The sequence below is a fragment of the Dasypus novemcinctus genome, chromosome 4, assembly GCF_030445035.2.
Source record: "Dasypus novemcinctus isolate mDasNov1 chromosome 4, mDasNov1.1.hap2, whole genome shotgun sequence".
Lineage (NCBI taxonomy): Eukaryota > Metazoa > Chordata > Mammalia > Cingulata > Dasypodidae > Dasypus > Dasypus novemcinctus.
Genome location: NC_080676.1, coordinates 12,173,959 through 12,186,276, shown reverse-complemented (window position 1 = coordinate 12,186,276; position 12,318 = coordinate 12,173,959). Strand labels below are relative to the sequence as shown.

Genomic DNA, 12,318 nt, shown 5'->3' with positions numbered 1-12,318 from the left:
TGGGGTATAAAAGATGACATCGGGTAGCTGCGGCCATTTGTTTCCATGGGAAAATGAGGTTTTGTTTCTCCCTGGGGCTTAAGACTGTGATGCCCCGAACACCATCAGGCTCTGTTTCCGAAGGGTAACTCTGAAGAAGAAGAATGCTTTGTGGTTTATGACAAGATCATGGCAGAATATTTTGTGCACGCGGTGATTTGTATCACCCATTTGTGCACAGACCATAAAAGTGCACTTTTTATCAGGAACATTTGTGAATATATAACAGCACCGAAGACATATGGCCACTAAATAATTCACGGTTATCTATCTTCTCAGCAGACTCCTTATACACCTACCATGCTTTAATGCCTAGTTTGCTCAGAAACAATATTCTTTATGACTCCTCCAATATAAAAATGTTTACTGACTGGCAGCAATGCATGGATGCCATGGGATTGGGCTCGAAGTAAGGAGAAAGCTTTCTACTTCTCTGACCACCCTCCCCCCACCTCTTTATCAGTTTCTCCTAAACTCTTCCAAATGGGACCTGCCTTACAGAAGAAGGTTGCTTTCCCAAAAATGGTGGCTGAGTTGTGACTTCTGGTATTTGGGCTATTAGATGGAAGTCCCTGACTAATCTTCACCCTCTTCTCTTTTCAGTTCTATTTCCATTTACAGTCCCAAGGAGAATCCAAACGCATTTGACGCCGCGGCATTCTTCCAGTCTGTGGGGAATTTCCTGGGCATCTTCGCTGGCTCCTTTGCAATGGGGTCTGCATATGCTGTTGTCACAGCGTTGATATCCTTTATCTGTATGTCGAAAGAAAACTGGGGACCGTTAAGAGTCAGGTAACGTCCACGGAGTGTTACTGCAGACGAACAACTCCAAATCAGATGATCTGGTTCCAGTGTGATACGGCATCCCTGGGGGCCATCTTGGTTCTGATTCATGCCTGGGAGGCACCAGTTGGTACCAGTGGCAGGGAGACCTAGACTCTTTTCTCGTTCAAGGCAAATTCTAGCCCTGCTGATACTAGGATCAGGCACAGTCTTTAAAAAATTGCCATCTACTAAAAGCAGAGGGCATCAGGACTGGCTATGTCAAGTTCATAGTTCTTAGGTCCATGACAGATGCTCCTAAGGGGACCGGAGGGCATGGGCTGGTGAGAAATGCAAGATGAGGGTACACAGATGGGATGGACTCAGCACATGGATATCTTGGAGTGTATCAAAGGAGTCTAAGCTTTTTCTGTAGCCCACAAGGAATTGCTAAACATCTCCGTACAGGATGTGGCAAGCTGAAAGTCCTGTTTTAACACATAAATGTGGAATTGGTATGTAAGATGAATCAGAAAAGAGGGATTGGAATAAAGGAGAACCATGGTGATGAACTATGGGTAATGACACCAAGTTTGGAAAGGAAGCAGCAAGAAGGAGACAGGTTTTATGAGGAAAAATCTCTGTAATTTAAAGATTGGTTGGTTAGAAGAGATAATGAAAAGGAGAGAATCAAAGGCATTGACATAAATAAAGCAAGTCAGAAAAGGTGGGCTTAGGTCTAACAAAAATAATAGCTAGCCATCTACCCAGCCCTTATGATATGCCAGGCTCCTTGTCACTTGCTTTACATGCAATATCTCATTTCATCTTCACAGTGATCGTATCACACAAATCCAGACACAGAAGCTTAGTCAGTGTCATCAATTACCCAAGATCATACAGATAGTAAATGGTAGAGATCAGAATCCAGGGAGTGAGAACCTAGAGGCAGGCCATCATTTTCAACACTATTTCCTACTGACCCTTAATTATTAGGTGATATTGTGATGAAGGTCATATATTGTTTAGAGTAGAGTAATAGTAATGATGGCAGCATCATTTAGTGAATGTCCACCATGTGCCTGGGTTTTTATATGTGTCTCCTCATCTGAATCAGCAAGGTTGCTATTATCCTCACTTTACATGTGAGGAAACTAAAGCTCAAGGAGCTTGCGTAGCTCACTCTGGGTTGCATATCGGTAATAATGAGCATGATAATAATCATGTCAACTAACATGTGTTGAGAACTTAGTTACGTGCCAGCATTACCCTAAGTATTTTGCCTTACTTACGTTTGCTTTTACGAAAACCCTGGGAGGTAGCTACTGTTATCCAAATTTTACAGATGAGGCAGCTCACACACATAAAAATTAAACAACTTACTGAAGGCTACATAGCCAAGACATTACAGAGCTGGGATTCAAACCCAAGCTCCTCAGCGCCAGAGCCTGCACTAGGTAGAGTAACTGAAGTCGGAACAACCTGGTATTTGATGTGAGGGCAAGGTATGGGCTCGTAAGTAAGCAACTGGGTAAGAAAAGGGGGGAAATATCCTGAAGATGGGAAGTGTGCCATGAGGTTGTATCAGATGTGGAAGAAAGGTTAGAGACAAGAGAGGGGCTTGGTAACAGTAGCGTCGGTAGATGATGCAGTGCTGATGGGGCTTGGACGAGCTCTCACAGACACAGGCTGTGAAGTGGGCAAGTGTATCTCATCACCCTCTCCACCATGATAACTTCAATACCTGGTTCAAAATGAGTCAAAAGGCTCTTGGGGTTGTAGGCTCCTGGGCAATGGGCATGGGCTTGGGGATCGACCCAAATCTGAACTACTTTCTGGAGGAGGTTAAAGGAACAATTACCCTGTTGCCTGTTGAAAGCCTGTTACTCAAGCTGTCCTGAGCCTTCTGTATAAATGGACTAGAATAGGGAACTCAGCAGAGTAAACTCCACTAGAATCAAAGCCTTCTGTGAGCAACTTATTTTTTCCTCCAGATGAAAAATTGCTTCAAGATTCTTACTGGGTCTATTTGCAGTAAAGACATTTTACAGAAATTTAAATCATAGTAATAGAAAAACTTACATATCACTTGCTGCATGTGTGCCAGGTGCTATTCTGAGTATTTAATGCATATTAGCTGGTTTATAAACCTGTGAGATAGGCTACATTATTATCCCCATTTTTGGTGGGGAAACCAAGGTCAAGAGACTTGCCCAACCTTAGCAGTGAACGTCAACCCAAGCAGTCTGCTTCAAGGGTCCATACTTCCAATCACCACAATATTCTGTCTCTTGGTATGTTGTGCCTTCTAAAACTTTACAAATCATTTTGAACATACTTCATCTCATTTTACTCTCCCCACACTTAGACGAGGTAATATTGCCAATTCACAGAAAATAGATATGAGGATCAAAGAGGTTAACAGACTGCTTGGAAATCACATAGTCAATTACTGGCAGAGCCGAGACTCAGACCCAGATCTTCCCCAACTGAGGCTACGTTTTTGCTGCCTTCACTGCTGCTAGCCATCTCTTAACGTGGAGTCTTTAGATTTTGTTATAGAAGCGTTAAAATGCAGCATCATAACACCTTCTTTGTCAGGGTTTTGTTTTTTTTTTTTGCCTAACATGGACCCCGTTGCAATGTAACCCTCTTGCACCGATCCTGTATTCCTGATCATCCCCCATAAACCCTTCTCTGCCCGATTTGGATCACTTTATCCCTTTGTCCTATTTGCAATTTATAGACTATTGACCAAGTGTCATCCTGGCCAAAATGAATCATTGCCTGCCAAAGGGTGCCGGGCCTGACCTAGAAACGTTCTCCTCCATCCCGCTTCCAGTGAGCGGCCCGAGCACCCTCCACACCCGTCCCCGCGCATGGCCTCCTGACCCCGTCTCCACCCCCAAGGCCCAGGGCTCTTCAAGGTGCCCTGTGCGCAGGCCGGGATTCCGCAGGGGGCAGCGGCCTCCCTCGGTGGTGACCCCCTTGCAGCCTCCTCATCCCAGCCAGGCTCTGCTGGGTTTTGTTTTCCCCTCTTTGCTACAGCTCTCCTGAGGAGCACGCCCCGAGGGTCAGACCCAAGTCTGGAGGTTTTATACCTGCTGTGGGTGATTTTGTCCCGTCAGGAAGACGCCTCTTTCTCCGACCACACGTTTGGGTTCCTGAGGCGGTGTTCAGGCCCTCGGGAAGCACGGCACTGAGGCCGGCCTTCAGAGGAGGTCGTCACGTCCTCCCTGGCAGGCCTGAAAACCAGCTCTTGCTTTAAAACTGTCCCCAGGTTAGGTTTGCTCAGCCAAAAAAAAAGGCAATTTAGCTATAAAAGAAGTTGTTGTTGCCCTTAACGCGTCTTGGTCACTTGACCAAATTTACCAAGCTGTGTGAGTTCCCGATGCTGGAAACGGGCCTGTTTTTCCTCCTGTCTTGGAGCGCCTTCCTGTCGGCCGAGGCCGCCGGCCTCACAGGTCAGTGCCTCGCCTCACACCACAAACTGGGTGTGTGAGTGTGTGTGTCCCTATCTGTACCCCTCCCCGACCCAGGAGGAGGCCACGTAAAGTCTCTTTTAGAGAAGTTTGTGTCAGAATCAGCCTCTCCTGGGTACCCTAGAGAGAGAAAAATAATAATTCAGCCATTTTGTGGACAAGAGCATCACCCAAAGTCTCTAAAATGCCATTGCCTCCTCTCCCGTGGAGGGTCAGGAGGGGATGTTGAACTCTACAAATGACCCATCGGCTGAGGTGCTGGATGACATTACAGATGGAAGCCTCCACGCCGCGTGCAGGGACGCACACAGAGGCTCTGTGGTGAAGGGCAGTGACTCGCTATACGGGCTATTAAAAACAGGGACCAGCCTAAGCAGCTTCTTGGGGGTGTGCGCATTTCCACACACATGGGTGTTTTAAATCTTTGTGGACACTCTGTGGCAGGTCAGAAAACAAAAAGCAAACGTGACAGCTCGATGTTTAGTATCTTTTACCACAGGTTTCTCTCTAGCCCTCTGAGGTGGAACAGTTGATAGAGAGAGGTGCGTCCCCTGAGGCCTGGAGGGCCCCTAGCCCCGTGATCTGAATTCAGCAATTAGATGGCCTTCCTGCGACAGCAGAAGTTTGCACTTGGATAACTACAGCCATTGGGTGCTTTTCCATGTAGAAGAATCGCTGTGGCTCTGAGCAAAATGTCGAAGCTGTTTCTCCCCTTTGGCCCAGTTCCCTGCTTCTCCCAGTTCTCGATCCTAGATCCCTACATCTTAACGGGCAGGTGGTCAGATCCTCTTCTAAAGTGTGAACTGGTAACCCGGTGCGCCCTCCTGATTACTTGCATTTTAGTAGGTGATGCTTGAAGTCTAGATAATAATAAAAGTTGACTTTGGCTGGTGTCCAGTGAGCCTGTGCTGGCTAATTTTTACGAACGATCACATTAATTTACACGAGGACTCAGATAAGGAGCCATTTGCTAGCCCCAGTTTACACAGGCAAAAACTGTAAGCAGTGGAATTAGGATTTAAAATTAGGAAATCCGATGCCAGAGCCTGGGTTTCTGGGCACCAAGCATTGCTACCTTGAATGAAATCCCACTGTAGAAAATCAGGCAGGCCCCCAAGAGGACGAAGATATTTAGGGCCCCTGGAACTTACCTGGTCCATTTGCTCCCAGGCTGATTTTGATTCTTCTGGGAATGTCATGGCAAATCTTTCTTGCACTGTTAAACTGTTGCTTTAGGCAGCTGTAGGCAGAGAAGCGGGGGCCACGCTATCCCCAGAGACTCTGAGAGTGTCTATTACTGATACAGGAAGATACTCTGCTAGTTCTGGGGCACTGTAATCAAGACCACACTACCAGATTCCACCCTTCTGGGCCGGTGCATCCAAATCATGCCCCACAGGGTCTGCACTGGTAGTGCCCTACATGGTATTAAGTAGGTTGCTGAAGAACTTAGGCATTCCAGAAGCACACACAAAAAACTGTTATCATCCCTTAAATGCAATAACAGAGTCAAACCATGTGCACCCGGAAATCTTTGATTCCCTTTCCTCCACATTCTGTACCCTCTTCAGCACTTAATATGTTGTAAAATGATCTAAGAAATGTTAACAATAAGAATAATATTTGACTTTCCAGAAAGGTAAAGAAGTATCTTAGCTCATCGGAATATTTTCAGTCTACTGCTGAACCTTGTAATAAACACACACACACAACCCTGCCCAAGAATTGTTCATTTCTCTATGTGAAAATTGTCTTTCAATTTCCTGGTTCATTTCGGTAAGATCTTGCTTTATTAACTATTTTAAAGGTCACAGTCCGTGTGTAGTTTATCTGCACCTTGCTCTTGCCACCCTTTTGAACCTGATGCTCTTACGTGATGCCGTGTGGACCATCTCTCAGGAGCCAGCCATCAGGAGTGGGTGGGTGCAAGAGGGGACCTCAGTATGAGAAAGACCCAGATGCCCACGGCTGCACCCGGGAGCTGCCTCACTCCAGAGCAGCGCTCCTGATTTAGCTGCCATGCCCAATCGGGATTTGAAACAAACCAAATTCTAAGTGTGAGCGTTTTCTATTGCCCAAGACCAAGCTTGCTTAGTCAGAATAATTAATATGTTTTATTTATTTGTTTATGATTTAATCTTTGCCTATTTCCAAATTGGATTTGCGACAACTCATAAAATGAGGCCCATGTATCGTGGGACCATTTAGTTGAGAGTAAACACTCAAGTGCTCTGAGATAGAGTTTTTCTGCAAAATTAGGCAGGTTTTTGTTTCAGTGGTTTGGCAGTAAATATAGCTCTGAGCTTTCTGGCAGCCAAGGACAAAAGGGAAATGTGCTGAGTTATGTAGGAATAATGGCATCATAAAAGGCAGTCATACTTATTTACAAAAATGGGCATACTTTTTTTTATGGTACTAAAATTGTAGAAGTATTTTTTGCATATATAAGGGACTTTGAACACCGTAATGGACAATGTATTAGAAATAGGTTGAAGGAAAATGGAAGCCCATTCTTCCTGTGGTCATTTCTCATCTTCAAAAAAGAAATCTGAAGTTATGATATGTAATTATAATTCTGTAAGGGTATTTTAAAGTAGGGTTGAAACCCTTCTAGTGCTAGTCCACAGGTAGGTTACTCTGATGTGAAGCTGGAACCTAGAAAACTTTAAAAAAAAATTCTTAACGAATGGGTCCGCAACAGGGAATATAGAGAATGAAAAATAAAATGGGCTATTGCAAAGTTTTTGAGTTACCTGTAGAGGTAACCTGCAACCACGGAGCCTTATATGAGCTCACTAACTAGGCATCATGTGTGTCTTAGGGATGTGGTAAACGTAATGCAATGGTTACTGAGCAGAATTCCCCGAAGGCCTGGAATTTCCAAACGGTAACTCGAGGAAGCCCTCCAAGGAAGCATTTGCTAGGGCTGCTGTAACGAAGCACCCTGAACTGGGCGGCTTAGAGCAAGAGGCATTTAGTAAACATTCTCCCACAGTTCCTGAAGGCTGGAAGTCTGAAATCAAGGTGTCAGCAGCCCCCTGTTCCCTCTGAGGCTCTAGGGAAGAACCTGTTCCATGATTCTTCCTAGCTGCTGGCAGTTGCCTGCAATCCTTGGGACTCCTTGGCTTGTCGGTGCTCGCTCCAGTCTCTGCCTCCATTGTCACACGGAATTCTCCCTGTGTCTGTCTGTGTTTTCACTTCCTGTAAGGACACCATCGTTGGATTAGGGCCCACCCTACTCTAGCACCCGCATCTTAACTGATTACATCTGCAAAGACTGTTTCCAAATAAGGTTATAGTCCACGGTGCTGAGTGGACATGAATTTGGGGGTGGGAAGCTATTCAACACAGTCCACCCTGCCATCCGTTCTTCACCCCAAAACCACCCCTTTGATTGGTTCCATGAATTGGATTTTCACTTAAGAGCTCGTTTGAAGAAAAAGATTACGGCTTTAAACACAGCACGACTGTTTTTTTTTAATTTATTTTTTCATCTTTTGCTTGCTTCATATCAAAGTAATATAAATCATTGCAGAAAATTTAGAAAATCCAGATTCACAGAAAAGAAGTAAAATTAGAATCATTTTTATTGCCCATTAATAACTATTTTTAATATCTGGCTGTGCCTATCTAATTATATGCATTTACACATATATACTCTAACTAAATACATATATCCATCTATGCATATAGAGAGAGAGAAATATGTAATTATGATTTTATTTTTAAGTAACTTGCTTTTTCCAGCCAACAATTTTTGGTGAATTTTTTCATTACATTAAGTATCTTCTATATTGTTATTTTTAATGGCTACCTAGTACTACATTATATGAATTTGTCATAATTTATTCTGTCAACCTTTTGATTATTCATAGCTTTTAATATTATAAATATTGTTGTGATGATAATTCTCATAACTGGATGTATGGATTTTTATTTATATAACTGTTGAAAAAACATTTCTGGTTTTATAGGAAGGCTAAAATGATCATTTAAAATATTCAAATTGTCCTCTAGAAAGTTTGTGTCCCTATATACTCCTCACAACAGTGTAAGCGAGAGCTCATTTGCATCTTCACTCTCCTAATCTCATTAATAGCTGTTAATTTGCTAATCATCAAGTTCCATTTCATTTGGATTTTCATTATATTATCAGTGAAGACAAGCATTTTAATTACATGTCATTGGTTATTTGTATTTCTTCTTTGGTGAACTGTCTATTTATGCCCTTTGTCCTTTTTTCCCACTGAGATGCTTACCTTTGTCACACTGAATTTTAGGAGATCTTTATCAATTAAAAAAATTAATGTTGGATTGCCAGATAAGCTATAAATATTCTTCAATTTGTCATTGTACCTTTTAAATATTATATGGTTTGTTTGAGTAAGGAAACGGATTACTATGAATATGTTCAAGTTTTATATGGTTAATTTTAATCTCCTTTCTCAGTGCTGCTTAGAAAGCTCAAAAGTTTATTAATGATAATGTACATTTGCTTTTTGTAACTATCTGGTTTTATTTTTGATTTGGAATACATCTTTACTTTGTTTTGGTATGAGGTGGGGGTTGTATTAGGGATTTGATTTTTCCCCCAGATAGTTATTCTCTTGTCCTAACATCCTTCAACCTTTCCCTATAAATTTAAAGTATCATGTCTGTCTATCTAAATCTCTCTCTCTCTCTCTCTCTCTCTCTCTCTATCTATCTATCTATCTTCCTATCTATATGTACATGCAAGTATATGTACGTTCTGGGCTTTCTGTTGTTCCTCCAAGCTTTGGCTCTTCACTGTTCTAATTATTTCACCTTTACAATTCATTTGAGTATCTAGCTACAAAATCCTCCCTCCCTAATTTTCTAAGGCTTCTTTACTATGCTCACATATTTATTATTCCAGATGGACTTGAAAATAACTTTCTTAGGTTCCAAACATAACCTTAGAATTATGATTGTGGTTGCATTAAATTTTTAGATTAATTTGGGGAAAGGTAATGTTTTTATAATATTAAGCCTTCCCACCCAAGAGCATGTTATGTCTCTCCATTTATTTGAGTCTTCTTTAATGGCCCTCAGTAAATTTTTATAGTTGTCTTCACTTTGGGCCTACAAATTTCTTGTTAAGTGTCTTTCTGCTATTTTATATTTTTGGGTGCTATAATGAATGGAAACTTCTTGCATTATAGTTTCTAACCAGCCATTGTTTGTATATGTGCATCTAGATTTTAATATGCTATTTGACTTACTCTGTATAGTTCTGGAGTGCAGAGCTGGAGCTGATGTATAGAATTAAGATTGACGGACAGAAGGAGTATTAGGCTCTCAGGTCCACAAGGGTCTTATCAGTACCAACCAGCAAAATGGCCAAAGCATCGCAAGCACTTAGTAAATACCTTAAGCAATGTGATATATGATTGTCGCTCAACAAAAGGAACCTTTCCAAAAAGTGAATTACCGACTGCTTTACAAGGTAGTGGTGCCCTGTACTTGAAAATATTCCTGAAGATACTACATGTCCACTGGTCAGGATATTCTAGAGCAGACCCATATATCAACTGAAGGATAGAATGTAAATTTTATTAATAAGCGGCTTCATTTTCCCGATTACAAAGTGAAATAAGGACATGTAGGCGTGAGGAGGCAAGACCCCTGTCTAGAGAAAGGTGGTGACTGCCCAGTGTCCATTCTCACTCTCATTGGTAGGAGTGTCCTGGTGTTACTGAGATAACTACCCCTAGCCCTTGCCAAGGAAAATAAGGACAGCCAAAGCTAGGCCAACCAGACACTGTCTTTTAAGAGGAATAACTGTTGGCACCTGTACCTGCCACCCACGTCCCAGGAGCTGCCTTGGTGCCTCCCTCCTGAGCGCTATCACACCTCCTCCAATAAATTCCTTTCTGACTATGTTAATCAGAGTCAGTTTCTATTGCTTGCAAACAAAAACAGAGGAAGGAATAATCCACGAGGTCTTTCAATGGAAGAAACCTCATAATTTGGTGGCACATCAGAAGGAAAGAGGCTCAAAAGCAACACAGCATCTAGGCAAGGATGCTTGGGCCCATCTTATGCCAGGTGCATACTGGGAGGCTGACAAAAAGAACCAAGCTTTTAAAAACAGTTTGCGCAGTGTTCATTATCCTTTTTAATTTGGCTTCTTATAAGATTCATTATGAACACTTCAGCGTGGGGGAGCTTGTTCATTACCACATCTTCTGATTTCACTTCCAGTTGTTACTAATTTGATGATGATCATTTGATTTATTTTGATCATCTTTTACTTCAAGGGCCATGTTTGCAGCCGCCTCCTTTCAGTCACTTGGAAATTGCACCTGCAAATGTTCAATAGTCACAGAGAAGAACTTGCCTTTATGGAAACAAGTGGCTTATAGGCATGCAAATGAAGGTTGGCATATCTGTTACCCAATAGTCAGGTTCTCTGGTATTGGAAATATACAAGTGCTGTTTGAGAAAACTTTCATTTGGGAAGACAGGGCAGAAGGTAAAATGCAAGTGAGAAGAAGCCTTTCTAGGGGAAGGACTTGTGTAGATAGAAACGGACTCTGAGGAGGACAAACTGGGAGGGCATAGAGAGAAGAGAGAGGATGGATGTGTGTGCCCTACTTAAAAATCAGCCACTGAGGGATATGTCTCCATATTCTTGCTCTTCTGCTGACTTGCCGAGGGATTCAAATAAGTCATCCTATTAATTGGTATCTCTACTTTCCCCACTGTCAGGGTAAAAGGACTTCATTATTTTGTAATGGGAGGACATTATATCCACACAGAACGTAGCTTTTGAGTAAATGCACATCCCTGAGGTAGTCTCTGTATGAGGTACCTGCTACACAGGCATACCTAACTTCTGATCAGGTAGAAGTTTCCTTGAGCAGAGGCACATTTTCTAAAAGTCATTAGGTTACCAAGCCGTTATTTCATATTGAGGATTGAAAATAATTCCACAGTATTATTTATAGCAAAATCTCTAATGGAATTGAATCCTGTCATAGAAGCTATGTTTCAGTTTATAAAGATAACCAAAAACACAGCTGGGCAGGTTGTTAGAAAATTCATTTTTATGATCTGTTTCCCAGCTGAGACTTTGGGGGTCAGGTTTTTGCCAGAAGCAAACTTTCAGGGACTGTCATTAAACACCCGAAGAGTAAGATTTCTAATGGCAACACTAAGGCAGCATCTAATGATTTCCCTGCTTCCAGGAACTGCTCTAATAAAGGCAGCTCCCATTTTTAGATTCTTGGGGCATACTTTATGACTATCGAAGATGGAGGGTGGGGAGGGGAACCATTGGTATTTCTCATTTTCTCATCCCAAAATTGAATGATATAGCCTAACATTTACTCAGCTTAGGGCAATTTCCATCCAAGAAAATAAAGATTTAAAATCTGAAAGAAAAATTTAAAAAACAGTCCCAGCTAATTAACTAATTCTGTTGGGCTTTGAAATCTGAGGCTAGAGAGTAAGAGACCCCCAAAAAAATTTTTTTAAAGCACAGAAGGGTAAAAACAAGTGACACTCTGGTTCATGCATGAAGGAACTGACCAAAATGTTGAAAAAAAAGAGGAGCTCAGCACACGCAAGCATCAGCACAACATAAGCTGTTAATTCAGCTCAACCCGATCCCTCAACATGGTCTCCTGTGGTCTCAGATGACAGAGGCCTAATTACTTTGTCAGGATAAGGAAAAGTTAACACTTAGAAGCGTAGGTCCAGCTTATCCATCAGGTCAGTTTTGACAGGCTATTGAAGAATAAGCAAGCAGGAAAAGGGGAACTTGGGAAAGTCTTTTTTTTTTTTTTACAATAGACAAGGAGGAAAAACTTCCAAATGAAATGACTATTAATGGGCCTGCTGAGATTTCACTTGATTTGAGTAAGTTGACTCATTACTTCTCATCTCCATCATCTCTCAGTTTGGCAAAAATTGGTCTGAAACTCTTAAGAAGGTTTTTAACTCAGAAGTGAGTACGTTCCACTCAGCTTGCCAAGGATTCCTTGCATGACTGAATGGGAACTATGTTTCT

General features: G+C 42.1%; 1 protein-coding gene across 2 annotated transcripts in view; it reads left to right on the top strand.

The window, feature by feature from the left end:
* Window positions 1-12,318, top strand: part of SLC9A9 (solute carrier family 9 member A9) — a 615,414-nt gene that overhangs the window by 275,809 nt on the left and 327,287 nt on the right. For both annotated transcript variants that reach the window (XM_058295117.2, XM_058295118.2), the window contains exons 7-8: window positions 643-781; window positions 4,160-4,265. In XM_058295117.2, the coding sequence (XP_058151100.1) occupies window positions 643-781; window positions 4,160-4,265 (245 nt within the window). The remainder of the gene's footprint in view (window positions 1-642; window positions 782-4,159; window positions 4,266-12,318) is intronic.